General features: G+C 34.9%; 1 protein-coding gene across 1 annotated transcript in view; it reads right to left on the bottom strand.

Moving 5' to 3' along the window:
* The window catches only part of CFAP54 (cilia and flagella associated protein 54), a 127,163-nt gene that overhangs the window by 93,848 nt on the left and 9,254 nt on the right, over positions 1-24,061 (bottom strand). The window contains exons 3-20 of the mRNA XM_074825411.1: positions 23,231-23,377; positions 19,890-20,061; positions 18,004-18,062; positions 16,522-16,665; positions 15,974-16,087; positions 15,771-15,872; positions 12,562-12,760; positions 11,372-11,467; positions 10,154-10,266; positions 9,868-10,036; positions 9,162-9,247; positions 7,014-7,148; positions 5,798-5,948; positions 3,888-3,949; positions 2,748-2,876; positions 1,937-2,084; positions 1,057-1,134; positions 852-973 (exon numbers count right to left, since the gene is read on the bottom strand). Of these exons, the coding sequence (XP_074681512.1) occupies positions 852-973; positions 1,057-1,134; positions 1,937-2,084; positions 2,748-2,876; positions 3,888-3,949; positions 5,798-5,948; positions 7,014-7,148; positions 9,162-9,247; positions 9,868-10,036; positions 10,154-10,266; positions 11,372-11,467; positions 12,562-12,760; positions 15,771-15,872; positions 15,974-16,087; positions 16,522-16,665; positions 18,004-18,062; positions 19,890-20,061; positions 23,231-23,377 (2,226 nt within the window). The remainder of the gene's footprint in view (positions 1-851; positions 974-1,056; positions 1,135-1,936; positions 2,085-2,747; positions 2,877-3,887; positions 3,950-5,797; positions 5,949-7,013; positions 7,149-9,161; positions 9,248-9,867; positions 10,037-10,153; positions 10,267-11,371; positions 11,468-12,561; positions 12,761-15,770; positions 15,873-15,973; positions 16,088-16,521; positions 16,666-18,003; positions 18,063-19,889; positions 20,062-23,230; positions 23,378-24,061) is intronic.

A 24,061-nucleotide genomic window follows, 5' to 3' on the forward strand; every position in this document is an offset into this window, starting at 1 on the left:
ACTACATCTTATATTCAAAAATGCCATGTATTTTACAAATATGAGAGATTTTTAGCGTATCTTTTCTGATCCAGTTCTTGTATTCTTGTGACATAAAAGATGTGTGTGTGAATTATCATGCTTTCAAATTTGCAGTACTTAAAAAAACACTTTCTAGTAACTTCTTGTTTAAAATACTTTTTCATATATTATATAGTGAGAATTGCAGATTCTGTTATCTGTTGTACAGGCTATAAAGAAATGTTATGCCCCACTGATGAGAAGGCAGTTTTCATAGCCAGATGCTAGTACAAAACTCCATGGAAAGACTCCCACTGATTTCAAAAGACTTCAAAATAAGCCCATGAAGAACCTACTTTTAGCCTCAATAAATTCCAAAATCTCCAAATTCTAAACTGTTTATTTAACAAGAATAAAATAAAGCCCATGCCATCATCACCAGCTAAAATAATCTAAGACAACTTACAGATCTTGAAAAAAGAAGGATGTTGAAGGTTGCAGTGAGGAAAACTGCATGACATTTTGTCAAGGCATAGGTTTATAACTGCAAAGTCTAGGTGATTAACTGTAGAAAGAAAGATCATATATTTTTTCAGGTTTCCTGCAATCTGCATGTGTGCACAAAATTTGGGGATGTGATCTTTCCTTGTTTTAAGTCACTTTATGCTTTCATCATAATAAAACTCCTCAGGGAAAATTTGGCAACAGAAGTTAAAAACACCCAGTGTCCCTCCAGATCCTTCCATTTTTCTTCCTTTTGTAAGAAGGAGTAATCCAAGTTTTAATTATACGGAACAAGAAAAACTGTGATAATGTTAAGGAATTTCTACCATAAGATTTTTTTTTATTACCTCCAGTAGCTGCCTTTGGGAAGAAGTGGTTAACTCTTTAGGGAACTTTTGTGCAGCCTTTTGCATCAAAAAGATTGCTCTGGATAGCTTATTCTTTTTTATTTTTCTCATTATAAGTGCCTCTGTAAAATAGATATTTGAAGACATTTATAAAACAGCAGCAATAGTGTATTATACTTCTAAAATCTTAATTAATAAGACTTACCTGTTAAATAATGGAAATCTTTAATATTCTTCACATGAGACTTGCTAGACTTAAGACTTCCATAATCCTTTTGAGCACCTATGTGGGAAAGAAATCCTGAGTTATTCATTCTGATAGTGCTATTGAGAAAATTTCAATGAGAGGCATTAATACGTAGTTTTGTAGTAAAGATCTGCTCCATCTCATGTTTTTTTCTTTGGTTCAAGAAGGATTTCTTGGGCTGATCATGCCAATAAAAATATTCAACCCTCCTGCTCTAACATCTTTAGTAGTTATATTAATATCACAGGAAAAGAGGGATCTTGTTTGATCATAGGGAGCAGTGCATAGGGGAGATCTGCAGTGTCCAGCTAATACTAGCTTTTAACCTAAAATAAAAACCAAACACCAGAAATGGGAGATCAAGTAGAATGTTTTTAGAAGGCATCTGTCAAGAGTGGGATATCTGCTAACTGGGAAGATACAAGGACAATTTCACAGGAGTGGAAATTCAGCAAATTGAACAAAGAGCATTGAATAAAATATTCAAGTCATTCTCTAGAGGGAAAAAAAATTTCTGCAGAGCATCCCCCAATTCTCCCTTACTGGCACTGTAACAGTTAATATTATAACTGGAATACCACATCAAACTGTCTAGGAATTAAATCCAGTAGTTGTTAGCTAAGTTTAACTCCCATTGGTTGAGTAAGTTAGAGACTAGCATCATGTGGTAAATCTAAATTCTGCAAATTTAGTACATTATTTCTGTCTCTACATGGCATACAAACTGCCCTACATCAGCTCCTCTTCAGAAAGTAGATACTCCTTTATTTCTTAGAATTACAAAATATATGAACAGAGAACTCTAATCAGAAGATCATTTAGCTTTACTAAAACCTACCTTGTGTCATTTTAAGAAGTTTCACAGCTACTCGATGTTGGGCCTGAATGAGCTCCAAGTGTAAATCTATTACAAAACCATTACCTGTTCCTGTCTTATCATTGCCACACCCCGAAACAGAATTCAAATTCTGATCATTTGGGTCCACCTAATAAATACGAAGCAGCAATTAAAAAAACACAAACTTTTATTACTTAGCTTATTGCATTTACCTTGGCATTGATAATATTTCAGTAAATTACAAACACTGATATTTGTCATATCTGTCTAATATGCGGTCATTCAAGAGAGCATAGAAGGAAGGAGAATGACTAGACAGAGAAAGCATGGATAACAGAATCAATAGGAAACTGGATTAATATTAAATATGAAACTGCAGAAAAATATGTTTCATTGTGTTACCAATCCACAAAACAAAGATCATACTGGTATAGAGTGATAATACTGAGAAAATCTGAACTCTCTTCAACATCAAAAATTAATTTGAATAATAAACAGTTGCAGGCAATAAATATGAAAAGGATTTCTGCTTTTATTTTATAGGACAAAGCTAAAAATTACAATTATTTCAAAAAAAAAAAAGGCAAAGAAAACCTAAAAGAGTTTAGAGTTTATTACTGAAAGAGAAAAATGCTATTTCTTCTACACAGAGATTTATTTTTTCTATTCTCTTTTTACATGGGGCAGGAAGATGAGGAACATTTGATAATGCTAAGATTTCTAAGTGTGAAGAAAATACGAATTTTGTGTCATCAAAATCCAATATATTATTTATAAATTTTGTTGCAGTGTAGCTTTTTGTAGACTTTACCTTTGTACAGCAGTTGTCAAATATTGACTTTCCATCTGGTAGAAGGGTCATTAAGCGAGATGTGTTTATTCCATTAATTGCTTTTTCAAGATTCTCATAAGCAACTTGTAATTGTTCTGTAGGACTTTTCTGAAATGAAAACACACAGAAACACATTTTATTAGATAATAGCATTAAAAGCCATAATACAGCCTATCAAATGTAAAGTGCTATTATTTTTAGCTGTTGCAGTTTAAACTCTTTCAAATAATCTTCACGCAGGCACTGCTCCCCATGCTTTCATATACTAATATCAGTGTTTTAAATTTCAAGTAATTTTAGTTAATTCAGGACTGATTTTCCTTCACCTCTCGACAACAATTTACTAACATGAAGAGTTAGCTTATAGCAGAATGAAACTGAACTTAGAGAATTAAGCTGACACAGTATTTTTCACAAGCAGTTTTTCAATGTTCCATTAGATGCTATTAAAGAAACACCGATTTTTTAGAAAACAACACCTTTAAGTAGGCTGTCACTGAATTAAAGCTTCCTGATGTGTGTAAGCATTAAGACATACCATTGACAAAATTCCTGAATCCTCCGACTACTGTATGTCTTTTCTTTTTAATGTGTTTTATTAAATAATTTTGAAATATTTGATTGGACACTTCTGCAAAGTGCTGAGCACTGAACACACTGAGCAAAGCAAGGACACTCAGTATGTTCCATCTATTCCACATCATCCTTACAAAAATAAACAAGCAAAAGCACAACCCAAAATATTTTCCTAAATGGAGCAAGGACTAAAGTTTGTATGAATGACCTTTAAAAAAATGTGCTATTAAACCATTTAAAGCTGGAACTATACATTGGCATAAAAAAGAGTGTACAGTGGAAATCGGTACGATCACGCTGCAAAAAGTTTCAAATAAAACTTCTTCAATATCACAGATTACTAAAAAAGACTACAGGAAAACTTTTAGATTTTATTTCATTTGAAAAAACATCTTTTCTTTTTCTCTTTGCACTAGCATGATTGTGTGAAACATTTCAGCTTTATAAATCTAAATACAAAATTGTATGAAAAGCTTCAAGCAGAAATAAGTCTCCTTACGCTATTCAAAACCACTGTATTAATGAAAATTAATTAGCTGTTACCATCAGTATTTCAGGTATATCACAGGTTTCATCTTGTGAGAGAGAGGATCTTCTTTCTCCTTCTTTATAGGAAGAAAATCAGAAAGTGAAAATTAAATATATTCAGAAAATTTTAGTACCATTTTAGTAGCTCTACTACTACAAAATTTTAGTAGCTCTACTACTAACTTAAGAGTCTGGCAGTAATACAGTTCTTCAGTACTTGACTATGAGAGGTAATTATATTGTTTCTTGAAAAGCTTTTCAGGGTTTAAACACAACAGCTACATATGTACAATTATACTAATTCAATACATCATTATCCAATAACGCAGTTTTTAATTGTACCCTATATTTCATAGCAACATTACATCCAAGCCAATGAAACTTGGATTCATTTTGTAGTTCCTCACATTGTTGTAGCATTCATATCAATTTTCCATTTTTAAATCAATTCAAATCTATTCTTATCTAATTCATAGTGGTTTTAATGCTTATTTAACTTATAGAAGGATTTTTAAATACACAAGGTGATATTTTTATGATATATACTATTTCAATTTAATATTCCTTGAAGGCATATTATCACCATTTTAATGTTCATTTGGACTGTTTAAATTATTTTTATTTACAAAGAATGCATCCAGAATAATGTTCTCCTTTCCAAAACAAGAGGAAGCAGCCAAAAAAGAAGCAGCGGTTTCTTTGTTCTTGGTTACATCCCTCTAGCCTGTCAAAATTTTATTTCTTTACTGAAATAAATTCATTTTTTGCCCTTTCAGAGGGACAACCTTCACTCCTGTACTCTAGTCACTCCTGTACTCCTTGTGCCACTTTTGCCTGTTTACTTCTGCTTGTTCACTGTCTCTTTCTCATAAATAAAAAAATCTATATTCACTCAGCATTCATTCAGTAAAAAGACTCTTCTCAGCATGTGCTTGACTGCCTATTTATCAGTCTATTTTGACCAATGGCTCCTATCTATTCAGCTTTTTCTCCTTCAAAAAGACATTTAATCTGATACAATGATCATTCATCTATCTCCATCAGAATTATATGATTTTTCATAACAACACAGAAAACAATACCTAGTCTGTCTTTATAATGAATAGTAGTGTTCCAAGATTTTCTCACTTTCAAAAGAACAAGAGGTATTGTTATTCTCTTCTGTTTCTAGATATGCTCTAAAACAGTCCTTAAAATCTACTCTCTAGTTACTGCAAAATATTTATAAGAACTGATTCATATTCCATGATACTACATCCACAACAACAGAAAACCTTTACAAGTATGTCTAAATACTCATGTTTTACAGCATTAGTCAGGTTTTGGAAGGAAATTTGTTAAATGTGATTGTGATTGCAATTGCATTATATCCTAATAATGTAAGCCAAGTTAAGTTCAACTTCAAAGTCAACTGAATTCCTATACAAAAATCAAGACTTGTGTAGACAAGAGATCCAAATGACCCAATAAAAGCAAAAGCTTCAATATGACCTCAATATTTCCCTCTTCTGTTTGGCCTGCCACTAGTCAACCAGCACTTGAATGCTCCAAAAGAGCCACAGCGCATACTGCCTTCTGCCTAGCCAATATTCAGAGAACATATGAGTGATCTAAGGCTACTCTGAAGGGGCTAGGAGACATGTAGACCTGTGGGGAGGGTGAGTCATAAGAGATGTGATTGAAAATGAGGTTACTTCAGTAGAACTGGAAACGTAAGGAAAAAATGCATAAATCCTTTGAAAACTAGGTTTCGTTAGCTCCAATTATGGAGGAAATTGCGTGTACAAAAAATTATCATTATACTGTCGACAATCTCTTTACAATAATTTTTGAATATATATATTTGGCAAAGTTTTCAACTCAGGAAAGTTCCAATCTTGAAAGTCATTCTTGAAAGAAAACTAAATGTTTGTTGAAAGCTTTACCTCCTTTTTTCTTAGATGTACTTGTAGAATCAGCTATGTTTTCCAATATTGCAGTTAGATGTAAGGTTACCTCTGCAAGCATTACAACATTAGTGTCTGCTAAGCTGCTCTTCTGAATTACTTCATTTATTATCCAGAGTACATGAACCCACTAAAAATGGGGGGAGGGGAAAGAAAAAGAATCAAGACAGAGTTAAAACAAATTTTTGGAAGTTATTTATATATTACAGAAGTAGATAGGGTTTTGCACTTTAAATTGTCTTAAAGTATTCGTAAACATGGACACAACTCCCTTCTTGGATTTGGCTTCTTTTTTTTGAATGACACCAGACTAAGATGCTGAATTTGCTGCTCCAAAGCCCCTATTTCTTTAGACAGCAGACTTTTTTTTATTTTAGAATAGTATTATTTTTTATTATTTTAGAAAGGTTTATAAAAGTTCTACAGGCACAACTTTTATACCTTGTCATAGTGTGGTAAGCATTCCAGCAGATTTGATCAATTGCCTCTCATTTATTCCCATATCTTCCCACTTAAGAGACCTGAATGCTCCTGAGACCTTACCAAAAGAGACCTGAATGCTCCTGTTGTACACACAGAGAAAAGCAACAATGCACTATTTTCTGGTGAATCTCTGAACAATTTTACTATAGGGATTGGGGCCACAAAATTAACTCCTCCAGAAACTGGTTAGCATCAACTGACAGCCCAGAGAAGCTAGTGTAAATTATCCTTCAGAAGACTGCATTTCACCAAGAGCCTCTCAGTCTCAGAAGCTGTTCAAGGTAAGGCTGTGGCTCTATCCAGTGGGCCAAATACTACTGACCCCCATCTCTCTTCTCAAGCTGTAAGGTTTTTGCCACTTTCTTCTACTGATCTAGGGAACTTTCTTGAAATATATTGGTATTTTCTGCCACAACACACCAAATACTGCTTCTTACATCATGCCCAAATGCTTTTACTATTTTAGCTCTTTCCACCATGGCCCACTGGCAGAGAATGGGTTACTTTACTGGGAAAAGGCTGAGATATTTTGATACTGGCAACAGGAGCAGAGTGTGTTCAAAGTGTATATACAATTCACATTTTCAGAGAAGATCTATCTGCATTTTACCACAAGAAAATGTACTTAGACTGGATACAAGTATTTTATCTCAGCTTATACTATAGCAGTCTGCATTCATATTAAAGGAAATACATTGTAATAAAGGAGTACTTGGTAAGCTTTGTATTTGTGGATATATTTTAAGTAGTCACTTCCACTCATTTGGATTCGCTGAAGTCCCATTTTACACTTCTGCCACAAAAACATTATTACATCAACAAGTATTTCTTCATCAGGTTGGATATTCTGGAAAGAAAAAATAATATAATTGTAGAAGCAGTATGTACATAAACACTCTCAAAACACTCAGTATATAAACAGTTCCAAAATTTTTCAAAGTAAATAAGCCATTATCACATTTAACTTTCTTATAGGGGATGACAACATTTTGAAAGCTTAAGAAATATTTTTTTTAAAGTAATTGCTGGTAGACCACCCAAGCTTTTCTTCACCCAACAATACAAGCAGTTTTAGAGGTGCTTTTTATTTCTTTTTTTATTGTCAAGCTCTTAAAAGTGACAGAGACAAGGAAAGCAGTGAGATGAAAATTACATGGGAGAGACAAGCAAATTATCTGTGAAATGTTGTAATAGTCAATACATTCTGGGGAAACTAATGTAATTTAACAGTTTTGATTTTTTATTACAGTATTTTTCTTATTACAGTATTTAAATATTTGCAGAAGATCATCTAAGTTAGAAGGTTTCATTTTGCCTTGACTTCCATGGGTTGTTGGTGCATCTCAGATGAGGGAGCAGTGAAGAACGATTTAAACAACTAGAAAAAAGGTTGGAGTGGAATACCTAACTGAAAGAAATGTCAAAACACATCTGCACCTTGTGAAGAGAATCATTAACAAATTCAAAACTCTATTCAGTTAATCTCCTAATTAACACATTTTAAAAGAGAGTAGAGTTTGTCTACACTGTGTTAAAACACATTCTGAACAGCGTTTAACGATCAGTACACATCTTTATTGCCATATATACCTGAGTTGGACATGCAATGAAACTCAAGCTTGCTATATCCACACTATCTGTACACTCGTATGTGTATGAGATTTCAAAGATATCGATATCGAGAAGTGGGGGTAGAAAAAGTCTGAAAAAGAAGTAACTCAAGATGACTTTTGCCATTTGTTTGGTGGCAGCAAGCTGTTAGATAGGCTCCGCTATATCATGTAACTTCACCATCCGTGAATTCTCTGTTAATCAGGGAAGAATTTGTCTGTCTTCCCTGGACAGATTAGGTACTGAGAAGATTTGTGGGAAAGTGTAGAAGAACCAGAAGAGTTTAAATCCAGGTAACCTGCCTCTGTGATACAGTGATCATGTGAAAAAGCTGACAAATTATGTTATCTAAAGGTATAACTACCTTACAGGCAAGATATTTTGACTGAAAATATTACACTAAAGCTAAAAATGTGTCTGCCCAGTTATACTCAAACTGGGGCAATATTCAAGTTATATCTAAAATAAATTTTGCAGTTAAGACATATGCCATGTTAGCAGAACAGGATTTTTCAAAGGAAAATTTTTCAGTAGTCTTTTGAATCACATACTATTTTAATGTAAATGCTAGTGGAGACATTGCACTGTATTTTTTTCCCCTCATAGTAGCACATTAAGGGAAATCTCAGTTTGAGCAAGTAAGTTAAAAGTGGTTACTGTGGGGATAAACCATCAGAAATATAATATGATATATAATCAGAGATTAATGAGATCACTTCCAACCTGGTATTTTATGATTCTGTAGTAAAGACTTCAGCACAAAAAGTCCCACTCTCTTTGATTTTATTGTTGCTGTTGCTTGTTTGTTTGTTTGCAGTGAGAATTTACCTTAAATTGCAGGCATACCGCTGCTATAAAGTCATTACCATTCCTTAGGGTAACTGCTCCTGTTTTTATAAATATTGCAGAGTGTTTTCTACAGCTGAGCACATTTGTCCACCTAAATCTAATAAGAAATTTGATCTCTGCTTGATTAGCTGAAACATGCAATCAGCCCTATGGTCTTCCAAATAGATTTAATATCTACTAAACATTTTTAAAGTAGTCTGATTACATAGCACCAATAAAAAAAAAAAATTGAACCAAATTTAAAAAAAAAAATCACAAATTGATCACATTTCATAAGTACATTTTTTTATATTCTTTCGGTTTGTTAATCATGCAACTGATTCCTTTGGTCTTCAATGATATGCATTCATTACAGATTAAGCGATTCATTTAGAAGAAATGTCTCTAATTCTGTTATTACCTGCTTAGATGTGGAGACACAGGAAAACACTGTTGTTGCCAAAATTATAAGATCATGAGAAGGCTCTCCATGCTTTAAGGAACCCTCTACATTCAGTGTTTATAAAAAAGGAAGAAAAGGAAAGGCAAGAAGTTATTTCTAGTTAAAAACCTATGTTTGAAAATATCTGAGTGAATAGACTTACCAATTTATGCCAGCAGATAATATGGTCTAAGAAACAGTAGATACAAAGGAGACAGATATTCCCAAGTTTATTCACTTCTGTGAAAAGTGAGCATTTCAATTTTTGGAAACAGAAAGTTTTCAAGATATCTGTGGGTTTTTGGAATGTCATAGAATTAAACTACAGTTGCTTTTTAGCTTCTATGTCAAGAAATTTTACATAAATGAAGTATAAGAACAGACAAAAGAAAGTTGAACATGCCTGTTTTGCTTTTTTCCTGAAAAACTGTCTGAAAATATCTATTCATTTTACATCTTTGCATATAACTTGATGTATGTTTAACATACATCATGCATTTCCACACTTGAAGGAAATGGTATAAAGTTGTTTTGGCAAATGAAAACTGGACAGAATTCAATAGGTGGCAGTTAGTTTTTGTCATAGAATACAGACTGCACCATATTACATAGCTTTTAAATAATAAAATTTCTTGCTGCAAAAATATTTGAAATGCAAACACAGCTATAACTGAACAACACTCACTTCTAAATGTTTGCTTCTTTTCAGAACCATGAGGCATCCTAGCTTCTTCAGTATTATTTTCACTAATAGAAAAATCTTGTTTAAATTTTCTTGGAAATAGTAAAGGTTGCATCAGTGTAAGAAGTTTGAGTTCCATTTCAGCTTTCTTCCATGTTGGGTCATCTTGAGCCTAGTTGAGAAGAAAAAAACAATAGAAATTTGTCTTAAAAATCTGTATTTTGAATACTCTCCCTTACCCTCATAGGAGAAGGTTACATAAAGAATGTCTAAATAGCATCTGGATTACCTGAAGAAAATTAACAACTAATTCAATAGCAGAATCAAACACATCCCACTCTTCATAGCTGAAAGCTAATTTTATGAATTTCACCGCAGCATCTCCAGACACCCCCTTTTCTCCTGCAGTGATGACAAAAATATTTTATCTCTTTTATATATATTCAGAAGTTTAATTTAATTTCATTTAATAATTTAGGTATTGATAAATACAAAGATAAAACTCCACGTGCTTTTGAACAGTCAGCATAATCTTGAAGGATGTTTTAATAGCTCTACAAGATACAATAGCTTTATTATTTTGCTATAATGTCTATGCTTACATACTACTTTAATGATGCATCTGCAATGTCCTGTTACATTCCAAAGAGGTTGTACTATTATTGATATTAATGTACCTGTGTAGAGAATATCAAGGATTCAGTCCTTTCTGTTGCAGAAGGAGCTTAAATCTGGGTATCATCCCATAATGACCCTTCTTACCGGAAATTTAGTTTAAAAAATGCATTAAAACATAACGATTTTTTGCAAGGTAGGTGAGCGTTTCTCATTACTGTATCAGAAAACGTGCATATACACACAGAGAGTCTATTTCTCACTCTTCAAGTTTATCCAAACCACAGTAAGACAGAAAAGGGTTTTCCTCATCCTTGGAACTCTAAGCAAGTGTCTTAGCTAATATACTCAGGAGTGTTCTGCAGTCCTAAGAATATGCCACAGTCATTGTCATTACCTGAGCATGTGGTCACTTGGTAAAAGATGTTAGCAATATTAACTTAGTAATAGACAGCTGTTATTTTCCAAAGCAGCACAATGACTGGTCCAAGGACCTCAACAGGATGAAGACAGTCATTCTGTTACTGCATCCCACTTCTCTTCCATTAGAATATACCAGGACATCATTGCAGAATATGGCCTTTGAATGACTGTTTAGGGGCATGAACGTATCTAGATGAACTGCTACATTGAACAGTATGTGATTACAATGCCCATATATTACTATATGCTATTTAAATAATACCTATATTAAGAAAATTGTAATATCTCTGCATTAACTCTTCTGAATGCATTAACATTATATGTAAACACAAGCATATCTCACACAAAGAGGACAGCAATTTGCAGTCCCTTTATGCATAGAACTGCTACAAACCTGAAAATGAATTTTGTTCACCAAGCATTTGCATTGCTGGGTACAGAATCCTTCGAAAATTCGAAGCTAGTTTACCTGTTAGTATCAACTGCAGAAGGGTTGATGATGCATTAATTATACCAAAATGATCGGTGCAATGACTTCCTTGAATACCAGTACTGCTCACTCCACCTTTAATATAGACAATTCATTAAATCAGTTTATATTGTATTTGACTTGTTATATTCCAATTAACTAGTAATCATACCAAGAAAATATGATTTTGATGTGTATTTAGTCTCTATATATTCTTTTATTAACAAAATATCTGTATACCTATGGCTATATTCAGTCCAGAGCCCAGCAAATAAGGTTTGGAAGGAATCATCAAGTCCAGTGTTTTTCTCAAGTTTTTAAATCTAACTTTGAGTGATTTTTTTGAAAAAAATACATGAAACACCATGGTATGTTGACCTTGCTTGTCTTCCAGACCCCCACCCAGCTGCTCTCTCGCTCCATCTTGTCAACAGGACAGGAGGAGAAAATAAGATGGAAAAGCTCATGGGCTGAGATAAAGAGAGTTTAATAAGAAAAGCAAAAGCTGTGTATGAAAGCAAAACTAAAAAAAATAAGCAATTTATTCACTATTTCCCATAGGCAGGCAGATATCCAGCCACTTCCTGGAAAGCAAGGCCTCAGGATGTATAGCAGTTGCTTGGGAAGACAAACGCCATAGCCACTAATGTCCCCCCATCTTCTCCCTTAGCCCCAGGTTTTATTGCTGAGCATGACATCATATGGTATGGAATAGCCATTTGGTGAGTTCAGGTCAGCTGTCCCAGCTATGTCCTTTCCCAACCTCCTGCCCACCCCCAGCCTACTGGCCTTTGGGGGTAAAAAGGTTGGAGAGACAGTCTTGATGCTGTGCAAGCACTGCCCAGCAATAGCCAAATAGCCACTGGTGTGTTATCAACACCACTTTAGCAATAAATGCAAGGTGCAGCACTCTATGGGCTGCTATGAAGAACGTGAACTCCATTGTACTCAGAAAAGATATGCATAAATTACTGTAGATTTTTACTGATATAATAGAACACACATATCAACCCAGACTTTTTTCTTAAATTTTACAAAGTTAAGAAAGATTGCCTGCTTTTACAGGTGCTATTGTTATAAATGAAATAGATGCCTTCAGGCAAGTTCTCTCTTTTATAGCAAAGAAAAAAATAATAAAATGGAGGTCTGGGCTCCTCACCAACACTCTTTTTGCTTCTTTATGCTGTTACCTGAGAGGATTTCCAGACCTGCAAAAAAAAGTTCTGAAATGACATCACGAACTTCAATTTCATCAGGAACAGGTGGAGCAGGGCGCAACACGCGCCTGCTACTATCAGACAGAGCTTCCAGGATGGCAAGGAACTGAGCTGCAACACCATCAAACATTTCTGTCAGCAGCCGTTCAGTAGTAGTGCGAGGCCATGGCACCTAAGTAAGAAAAGGTAATGTAAGCTTTGTAATACCTAAACCGAGTTACAATAAAGCAAGGTGTCTTTCAAAACAGTTCTCCATCAAAAAGTACACTTTTAAAACAGAAAATAATATACTGTAAAATACATTGTTGTTATGAATTTCATGCTTCAAAGGCATAGCAAAGCCTCATGCCAAGTGGGGGCAGTACTTAAGTACCATAATTTCATAGCAACCAGACACACTGCTGTATGGTATTTTACTTAGAAAACAATACAATGGAAATTATGGGTGAGAGTATTAAGGCCATGTAGTTTAAAGTCACCCAGATCTCTCCTTATAATGATACAGACTTGACCATAAGGACCTAAGTTCTACACACTTTACAGAAAATCAGAGAATGATTAGGATGCTTAGCACTGCAGTGAAAGTGAAACACTATTATATTCTCTCACTTGCACATTTCAAACATCATAATATAAAAATACAAGGCAGAACACACAAAAATGTATTTGCACTTTTGACAGCTAAGAAATCAGAGATCTATATAAGAAAATATTTTAAAATTTTATTTCAATGTTCTGTTTACATGGTTACCAAACCACTACCAAACATGCAGTAAATCACAGATACAGTACTTTAAAATGTTACTCATAATCCACAACATTTCAGTTCTATTTATTTGGCACTTTTCCAAATAAAACCACTTTAGATCGGTTTCTAGATATATTTAACTAGCCAAAAATTTGGGAATTTCCTTCTTGCTTTGCTGATCCACATCCTTTATTTTAGCTTCCAAATACCTACAGACAAGCTCAGATGTGTACCTGACGAAAAAAAAGAATGATCTGTTCTATATCTGACAACATTTAGAGTATGGGTTATTTTTGTTTTCAAATAACTTACATTTCAAAAAATGGAGATTCCTCAATTTCCCATTATATTATGAGGTACATATGTAATGGATCTGTGTCTACATCATGAGAATTAAAGATGATGGAATTTCAGTCCAAGGAGACCTTAAGAAACTTAAGGAAATAGTTCTACTGGGAGAAGGGCCAAGCTCTGCATCTGGGGAGGAATGTGTCTGTACAGACTGGAAACCAACTTTCAGAGTAGCAACACTGCCAGAAAAGACCTGGTTGTTAAACTTGAGCCAGCAGTGTCCTCTTGTCACAAAGAAAGCAAAGTGCAGACTGGATTACACTAGGAGAAGTGTACAGCACATTGAGAGGTTATTTTCTTCCCTTACTTGGAACTCATGAGGCTCCGCCTAGAGCACTATGTCCACTTATGGGCTCTTCTGTGAAAGAAGGATACTAAGAAACAGGACAGGGTCCCATGGAGATCTACCAAGATGATTAGGGGCATAAAATGTAAAAGAATAGACTGAGGGAGCCTTAGTTAGTCTGGCAAAGAGGAGGCTAATGGGTGACTTAATTGCTGCCCACAATTCCTTGAAGAAGACTGATAAAAGTAAAGAAGCCAAACCCTTCTGAGTAGAAACAGGTAGTATAACAAGGAGTAGTGACCACAGTTTCAACTTTGGGGGACTGGACTAGATGACTTCAATTCAGATGACTCTAAAAGCATCAGGGATGACTTGCAGATTGGACATTAGGAGAAGTATGTTAATTAGGAGGTAGGGCAGTACTGGAAGAAGTTATCTAGATGGACTATGGAATCTCCTTCATTTAAGATTTTGAAGACAAAGCCACAGCTGATTTGATCTTTCATTGGCAAAAGTCATGCTTCAAGTTAGAGGCTGGACCAAATGTCTTCCAGAAGTTCCATGCAACCAACATCTTTACTCCTATGATACTGCAAAAACAGTAATTCTTCATAATGCAGTATTTGCAAAAGAAAATAATTTACTCCATAAAACCTATCTATCTATATTTATATCACCATCAGCTAACAACATTCCACAGAATAATACTTTTTATCACAAGAGGGTGTCACTGTGCAAAGATATTACGATCTTTTGCTTACAGGGGTGCAACACATCCCAAAGAACAGGCAATATTACTCAGTAAAAGAAAGTGGGTGGGGGAGATTGCTGATTAGTAATTTCAGTCACTCCTCTCTGACAGCTTCCTATGAAATACCACAGGAATTACATTTATTTAGATCACATTTGCAAATAGAGGAAAGCAGAACAGCCATCTGTCCATCACAAAGGGAATAACCACTCAGATAGAAGCATCCTCTTTGGCACACTGAAATAAAAATGAGAACTTTCTATTCTATCTGTGCAGTCCTGCATCTAGAAAAGGTCTTGAATTGAAAAGACCTATCAACCTAAGTAAGATGCATAACCATTGCAAACCCACATAGTGGCATAATGGCATAAAGATAACTACTAAATTTTGATATATTAAAGTCTTCATGCTGACATAAAAAGGGACAATGCACTCACACAAAAAAGCTTTTTCTTTGATTATTTATAATTCTTATCCCAGTAGATCACTCATTTTTGACACTGGCTGTAAAGAACACAAGGAGTGAAATTTGAGGAAATTCATTACTTCCTTAAAAGTCTACTTTGTATCCTTGATGCCTTTCTCTCTCTCTTCATGGCATCTTGCAGAAAAGTAAGTGGCCTTCAAAAACAATCTCTCAAGACTTAAGAGTTCTCCAATATAAGTACAAAAAATCTAAAAACATGGTATCTTTTTTCAAAGTAGCCCTTTATCTTCACAGTAAATTAACACAGCAGGGCAAACTTGGGACTCCCATATACCTGGTATGAATTTGGACAAGTTTTCTCTGATTTTTATTGCTAACAGAATTGCTAAAGGAAAAAAATGCTAGAAAAATCAGTATTTTCTAAAGTAGTAATTACTACATCTTCCTCCCTTTCAAGTTTATTCTGAGTTTTAATAATAAATTATGTTAACTATGAAACTGAAGGAGTAAAACTTTCTCCTTGTTAATAGCACCATGTGAATTAAGCAGAATTATATCATGTATTCATTACATGCAAACAGTAAACAAAAAGAAGGATTATACAAAATGTTAGACTTACATTTCGTGCTTCTTTCAGACTAACTCTTAACTTAGGCCGAAAGTAGCTTTTTGACCTTCTTCTGGATTCATATACTGCTCTCTTGAAAATCATTACTGACATCTGATGCAAAGAAAAAATAAGTCAATAACTGTGTTACATGCTCTATTCATAGAGATTGTAACTACTCTGCTTGTTTTTTATAATGAATTGCAGAATGATACCTTTAAAGTGGCTTCTCTAAAAACCTTTTTTGTCTCTGAATTTTCCAGCGAAGAGCTAATATTTTCGAATTGCTTCAGTTCGTCAATTTTAATGAGACCACGGCGAGCAAATATCTGTCCAAAGTATTAAAAATAAATTTTTAAAAATTATATTACATTTTCATATTCTGTATGTTGGTATTTAATTTTAGAATCATATCTTTTTTAAATTCAGACAACTGCAAAGAGCTGCAATGAAAGCCAGGTCATGAACAACAGTTGAAAAGGAAAGTAAAACCTTTGCAAAATACCTTTTGTACATATGCATTGGCCACTATTTAATGCTAGAAGTCTATGACTATGATTATATTACAAAGTATTACTGCATTTAACTTTTAATTGATTACTCATTTACATGTGGAAACACACCTCCACATTGCAGTTAAATTTTGGATTATGGGCAGAACTCTAAAAATACATACAATCTGATAATAAGCAGGAATGTTTAAATAAATACTTATTTTCTATTTGATTGCATCTGAAATGCTACGTATGGTAAATCAGGATACCTCTCCATGAATGCTGGCTTGACAATCAAAATAACACTGAGAAACTGCAGTATATAGGGTGGCTCTCCACGTCAAATAATGTACAGATAAGAGCGGAATGGATGATTCCATACATATACTGGCCCACAGTAAGTATTCCAAGACCTGTATTGAAGAAATGCAGTTTCAAACTGAGTGCATTTTAACCTATATAAATATACTTGCTATTACTAAATGACACATACAGAGACTTATCCTCACCTGGTAGAACGAATTAAAAGAGGAAAAAAAAAATCACAGAAATTGTATTAATTTTTAACATTTTTTACTGACTACAAAGCATTCCTCCTACATATTACTGGTTTTTTTCCCATCTGAAACTATAGTCAAGCATTATATTTTAGCCTCCAAGCTTCCTTAACCACTCCAGTTTACTATAGCCTTGCCAGCAGACAGAGGTCCTGCCCTTCTCTGTCATCTTGAGTTATCCCTCTCCTTTGTATCAGTTCTAGTGATCATTTTTTACTAAGTTTTCAACTAGATCAGCAAGCTTATTTGGGATGCAACAGAGACTGCCTTCTTTGGTGACAGCCCACGCTTATATTAATTTAAAATCATAGAACTACAGTAACAGCTCTTAACTTTAGGAACAACATAGTCATTGCAGCAGTCTAATTTTAAGTATTAGTCCTACTAAATTGATTGAACAATATCTTCCCCTTGTATATTCTTTGGGTCAGCTGTTCCCTGAGGTACACAAAACAAAATATGCACAACCTTAAGTTGTCATTATGAAGTCAATATTATTTTCTTTTTGTCTGAATTTAAAGAATCTGAAATGCCTACAATCATTTCCTCTCTTTCCTATATAGTAAAAGCCTGAACGCATTAAAGAAAGTGCTAAATCACTTCTCATTTCAATAAAAGATGTTCAAAGAGAAAAAAACTTTCCTGCTCAATGAAAGATGAATATAACTAACAGATAAGAAAATATACTGGATTAAAGCTGAGACAGACTCTGTTCAACTATTAGAAGAAAAAAGTAAAGCTAAGACAAACAAAAAACTACATTCATAGTTAAAAAAAGGGCATGGGGGAAAGGTCAGGTCATTTTTATCAAGGATTCACAACTGAAAACCTAGCCACCAGGTGTCAGTACATTTCCACATTTTAAGAAACAAAAGACCAAGTCCTGGGACTTGATACAGTTGTCCAAAACAAAGCTAGAACCCTCTGAAACGGTGTAACATATCCGACCTCAAAGACCAGCAAGACATTATGCTGGGCTCCATTCCACAGCTGAGGAAGGCGCAGAATCATGAAGGCATGAGGGCTGAGAAATCGGCCATTTTGCAATCTAGACTTTTTATTCGCTTGTGACAAAGTGCTACTATTGGCAATGACAATGAAATAGAAAAGTCAGAGTACAGTGTTATGCAAAATACAGGTTCATTTTCCAATCTTCTGTAAATATTTCAAATGGTTCTATTCATTTTGCCATACCTTAGCAGACTGGCCTATCATCATCAAATGTCTGCATATGGTGTAAATATGAATAGTACCTGCAAAAATAAAATAAACAAAAAAACCAGGTAAGTTCTATAATCCTACATGAAATTTGTTATGCTAACCAACTGAAACTTTTTCTTAATATCTGGGTTGTTATTTCTAGAGGCTTAAAAATAAACTAGTGATTGTTCTATAATTACTTGTAAATTAGAGAAGATGAAGCCGTTAATTCTTGGGTGATATTACCTTCAAAAATACCCACACAATGCAGCAGTATAATAAAAGAATGACATCTTAAAAATGTACTATATCAAATTTTTATTAAGTAACTGATAGAGAGAAAAATCGTATTTTTATCCCCAAATGCCAGTCTCTTTAAAAAAATATTACCTCTCCTTACAAACCTTACATGATTCTTTTAGTCTGTCATGGCACTGTCCTGGCAGACAACACAACTATTATGTAATATTAAGTATGATATGTGAAATGAAGAAAATTGATTGTGACTGGGGTTTTCAAGAGCATCAAAGTGACTTACAAATATAATCCTGTCAAAAATCTACTTAATTTAGGCTATGTCACAAAATTGCTTTTCAAACATCAGTCCTAAAGGTATAAAAGACATTGCAGTTCTGAGGGGAAAAAAAAAAAAATCTATTCTTCTGTCTGTACAAATGTTCAGAAAGGGACACCTGTGGCAGCGGGAGGCATCACAATGTCAACTGTCACAGCTAGAAGGGTGTTATTATCCCAGTAAGCAAGAATGGAGCAAGCATTAGGAAGATTTCTTTATATCAGTCAAATGTGTAATGAAGCACAAAATCTATTGCCAGAAATTGCAGAAAAATGATCAGGAACTGGGGAAAATCTGAGTTATTGCCTACTTCTAATTAGATTAGATTATTAGCTAGGCTTGGTACAGAGACCTGTCCCCCACATACGTAGTAGGACTTCAGAATGGCAAGTGAGTATATTTTAATTTTAATTCTTCTCCCACAGAAACAGACAAACAAAAAACACACCTCAGAAGTAGAGACTGCGGGCAACAGCAGTCCCAGCAAAACAAAAAGATAAGAATTTTGACCAATTAGAGCTCAGACAAAGTAAATTTTCCAAAATTAAAAATACATTGCTTCCTCAATTTGTATTGCAACAGCTGACCATAGTAGAATGAAGTAATAATAGCCTTTTGACTTTTGACTAAATAACATTGCCTTTCAAAGCAAAAATATACTGTTGTTGTTCTTGAAATAAAAATCTCGATACACCATTCTAAGTGTATCTATTTCACGAAGTTAATTTTTTCCTTCATTTTTTTCCTAATTCAAGCATTTATAACTAGTACACTAAAATCATATACAGAGATTCCTATTTTTAAGTGGTATAAGGTGTTTTTTAGAATAGTTTTATTAACTCTAGCCTTAAAGATCATTTAAAAAAAACCAAAGATGTAATGTCAGACAATCATTGTCTACTCTTGGATCTGCAATCTCCTTTTTTTAAAAAAAAAAAAAACAAAAACAAACTCATTAACACAAACATTTTACTGATTGAAAAATCTTGAGGGTTTTTTTTTTTTTAATCAGGGTTCACTCAAAAATGACCTTATACCGTTAGATTTCATTTTATTAGCACACTCTAACCACAGCTATGATGAAAAAGCTATTACAACAGTCCACCTGAAAAAGGCACACTATGTAGAAACCTCAATTTTAAAATCCCTTACTTTAGAAAAACAAAACATTACAAAAAAACCTATTGTGATTGAAGACTAACTAGAGATTTATCCATGACCCTTAGGTTGACCTTAAAGAATATGCATAAATTTTCCCTCCACAGGTTTGCTTAGCAAAGAAATACAAATGAAAAGCCTGAGGTACCACTGTAGATAAGCCAATACAAATTCTCCTGAGGTAGAGCCACTTGCATAGTGAGTCGTAATGAGGACAAGACATTGAAACAAGTCTGCAGGGACTCTTGATTCTGGAGATTCCTGTCGCTGCTGCAAACCATCTGATAAGTGCAAACATTCCTTTCTTGCAAAGCATGGAACTAAAACACATGGAAACATACATAAAATTAATATATATAGTTAAAATAGATGCATGTCAGTTTCACATCAGCAAAGTACAACAAAATGGTACTAAAAGATCAAGCATACCAGAAAAAAAATCAGCATGACATTGAAATGAGCATTAGAATATGGAGAAAGTGCGAAAGCTTTAAGGTTGCTGTACCAGTAGCCTGAGCACTTTCCACTGCGTCACAGGATGAAAATGCACCTAGTGCACTAGGGCTGCTGAAAGGGGCGTAGGGAGAAAGGATGAATGAGGCATTAAACTGATATTCAAAGAATCTGGATTTAATTCTTGCCTTCTCTGTAGATGTCCTCCATAAATTAAGGCAGGTCTTAACTTTTCTGCACTTTACTTCTCAATCTGTATCACAGATATCTTACTTCTCACTCTCATGCATTACTTTTTTCTTCTAAAGATGCATTGTTCCTTTTCTTCCTTGTAATACTTAAGCATCTGACACTGTCCCACACAACATCCTTGTCTCTAAATTGGAGAGACATGGGTTTCACGGATGGACCACTTGGCGGATAAGGAATTGGCTGGATGGTTGCCCTCAAAGAGTTGTGGTCAACAGCTCAATGTCCAAGTGGAGAGCAGTGACGAGTGGTGTTCCTCAGGGGTTGGTGTTGGAACTGGCGCTGTTTAATATATTTGTCAGCAACACGGACAGTGGGATTGAGTGCACCCTCAGCAAGTTCACCAACAACACCAAGCTGTGTGTTGCAGTTGACATGCTGGAGGGAAGGGATGCCATCCAGAGGGACCTGGACAGGCTTGAGAGGTGGGCCCATGCAAACCTCATGAAGTTCAACAAGGCCAAGTGCAAGGTCCTGCACATGGGCCAAGGCAATCCCAAGCACAAATACAGCCTGGGAGATGAGTGGATTGAAAGCAGCCTTGTGGAGAAGGACTTGGGGTTATTATGAAAAACTGACTATGAGCCAGCAAGGTGTGCTCACAGGACTGCATCAAAAGATGCATGATCAGCAGGTTGAGGGAGGTGATTCTTCCTCTCTGCTCCTCTCTCCTGAGACCCCACCTGCAGTGCTGTGTTCAGCTCTGGGGCCACCAGTATAAGGACATGGACCTGCTTGAGCAGTTCCAGAGAAAGGCCATGAAGATGATCAGGGGGCTGGAGCACCTCCCTTATGAGGACAGGCTGAGAGAGTTGGGGTTGTTCAGCCTAGAGAAGAGAAGGCTCTGGGGAGACCTTATAGCAGCCTTCCAGTACCTAAAGGGGGCCTATGGGAAAGATGGGGAGGGACTCTTTATTAGGGAGTGTAGTGATAGAATGAGAGGTAACGGTTTTAAACTGAAAGAGGGTAGATTTAGATTAGATGTAAGGAAGAATTTCTTTACTGAGAGGGTGGTGCATCACTGGAACAGGTTGCCCAGAGAAGCTGTGGCTGCCCCCTCCCTGGAAGTGTTCAAGGCCAGGTTGGACAGGGCTTTGAGCAACCTGATCCAGTGGAAGGTGTCCCTGCCCATGGCAGGGGGGTTGGAACTAGATGATCTTTAGGGTCCAACCCAAACCATTCTACGATTCTATGATAATGTGATCTCAGTCTTGTCTGGAGTACAGTATCATCTGAACAAACTAACGCGAGAAAATGAGCTAAATGGGGCATGGCCAGTCAGTACCTATCAACCTCTCAGAAGCCTACTAACCTGATAATATTTGAATTTTGGGGGGGGTTTTTTAGGTAATTCACTGAAACCAGAAGTTTCAAACCCCAGAACTCCATTTCTATTTCCTTAGTGTTACATTAAAAAATAAAAACTAGCTGCAGAAACCTGGCAAAAAAATTTACATATAAAGCCTTTAGACTTAATCATTTGAGACATTATCATTATCCATTTCTGAATAATAATTTTCTATATCTGAAAATTTAGGGATATCCCAGTGTCTAAAGGCCAAGTTATAGAACAGGCATTTTAGTACAGATCCATGATAATATCTGGCACTAGGATTGGTTCAAGGTCTAGGCAGACATAGAAAACAGCAGAAACCATCTCTGGAACTTCAGATTTATTCACAAAGCATTTTTTAAATACCAAAATAAAATGGATTAACATAGTCTTTGATCATGTTCTCTCAGGAAGCTGAACTATGTTTGAAAAACAAAAAAATAATATAAACAGTATCTCTTCTATCATGACATCTGCTTCTAGCTTTTAAGCAACTGCTTTTTTCTCCTCACTAAACACCTATTTACAACCTAACTCTGACCAGAGAAATATGAATTTGATTAGCTCAATACACAGGAGATGCCTATGGTTTCCTTTTGTTGTTCTTGATCACTGAATAATTTGCATGAGTTTATTTTGAAAGATCCACCATGTACTGAAAATACCGCTTCTCAGCTGCTTCTCAGCAAAGAACTACTTAAGGTAAAATCAAACATGTTTTTAGCATTCCTCCTATACCTACTGAAACACTTTCTTCCATGGATAACAAACGATAAATTGCAAGCCTCTACCTTGACAAGCAATTAACAGAAAAGGATGCCAACATACTCTTGAGGTCACTCACCTTCCCAGAGCTTAGAGCACTTACTTACAAAACCATTCAGCACTCCGCCTCTTTTGTTCATAAGTTATCAATAGTAAAGCAATGCTGCTTTTTTACTATGTGATGAGCTTTTTTTACATGTCATATTTTTGCACATTTATGGTACAAATTACAGTACAATGTTTTAATTCTCTTGCACTCTGCCAGTTCTTAGATCACACTGTACAGAAATTTCTGCAACAATTGCAAGACAGTTACCAAATTTTGCCTATATCCTGATTCTGACAGTGGCTAATAGCAACTATTTCAGAAGAAAACCTGCTGTAGACAGTTACAGAATAACCCATTCAGAGAAAATTGCCTTTTTAACATTAAGTTGATAGTGGTTGTGTTACAAAAGCATAAGCATTTATAGCCTCTTAAAAATGTACACCAACTCTGGATGTTCATATTATAGGTAGGACTACTAAATCTCAATACAATCTGTATTGACCAACTATTAAAGATTAGTTAATAGTAATATTCATTTAATATTAAGTGCATTTAAGGAGGATAAAATAGGCTACTTATTCTGAATCTGTGAATGTCTTTGACAAAAAAAAAAAAAAAACCAACACCAAAACCAACCTACCGTAAGTGCTGCATTTTTGTCTCTGAAACCATTTGGAAAAAAGGTGGCTTTAAATTGATGCACATCATCTATGACATTGTCAAGGTTTACAGAAACGAACTGTTGAAGGTATCTTCCATAGCACTGTAGAAGTGCCAATTTATATTCCTGAAGAATGAATAATATGTACTTTTTATAGTTTATATATTACATTTCTATTTCTATAAAACATGCTATTTTTTATCATCTTTATGTAAAAAAGTATCAGTGTGAAAGAGCATCTGGAAGTAAAACACTAAAGTTTCATAGAAACATTCAGCAATGTAAGTTCTAATGTGAACACTCAGCATATGAAAGGTTGAAGTACTTAAAAGAAGAGCTTGTGGTTTGGGAGGTTCTGTTTATTTTAATCATAAATATGACATATCAGAGAACAATTGCTCTCTGGGCTAATGTAATAAACTCAAAGGGTTCCTGAAATGTCCTGCAGCTTTGCAACAATAATAATAATGATACTACACTTCTGAGAAAAGTACTTCATAATGTAGAACTTCATAAACAATACACAGACGTTATCACTTCTCTCTCCCATTTCCCTGATGTCAAAGTCCTATTTTTAGAAAAGCAGAGAGGAAGAGAAGAGAAAGAATAAGATGCACTAAAAAAAGAACGAAACAAGTGACCACTGGAATTTACATATGGCCTAGAAGTCATCATTAATAGACCAGAAATTGCCGCTGGGTCTTTAAGAACTGTTAACAAACAGGATGTTGAGCTTTATGTCTCATTGAAAATAGAGCTGCCCAGCAGCATGATAAACCACTCTAACATCATGCTGAGACTATGGTTCAG

The sequence above is a fragment of the Strix aluco genome, chromosome 5, assembly GCF_031877795.1.
Source record: "Strix aluco isolate bStrAlu1 chromosome 5, bStrAlu1.hap1, whole genome shotgun sequence".
NCBI lineage: Eukaryota > Metazoa > Chordata > Aves > Strigiformes > Strigidae > Strix > Strix aluco.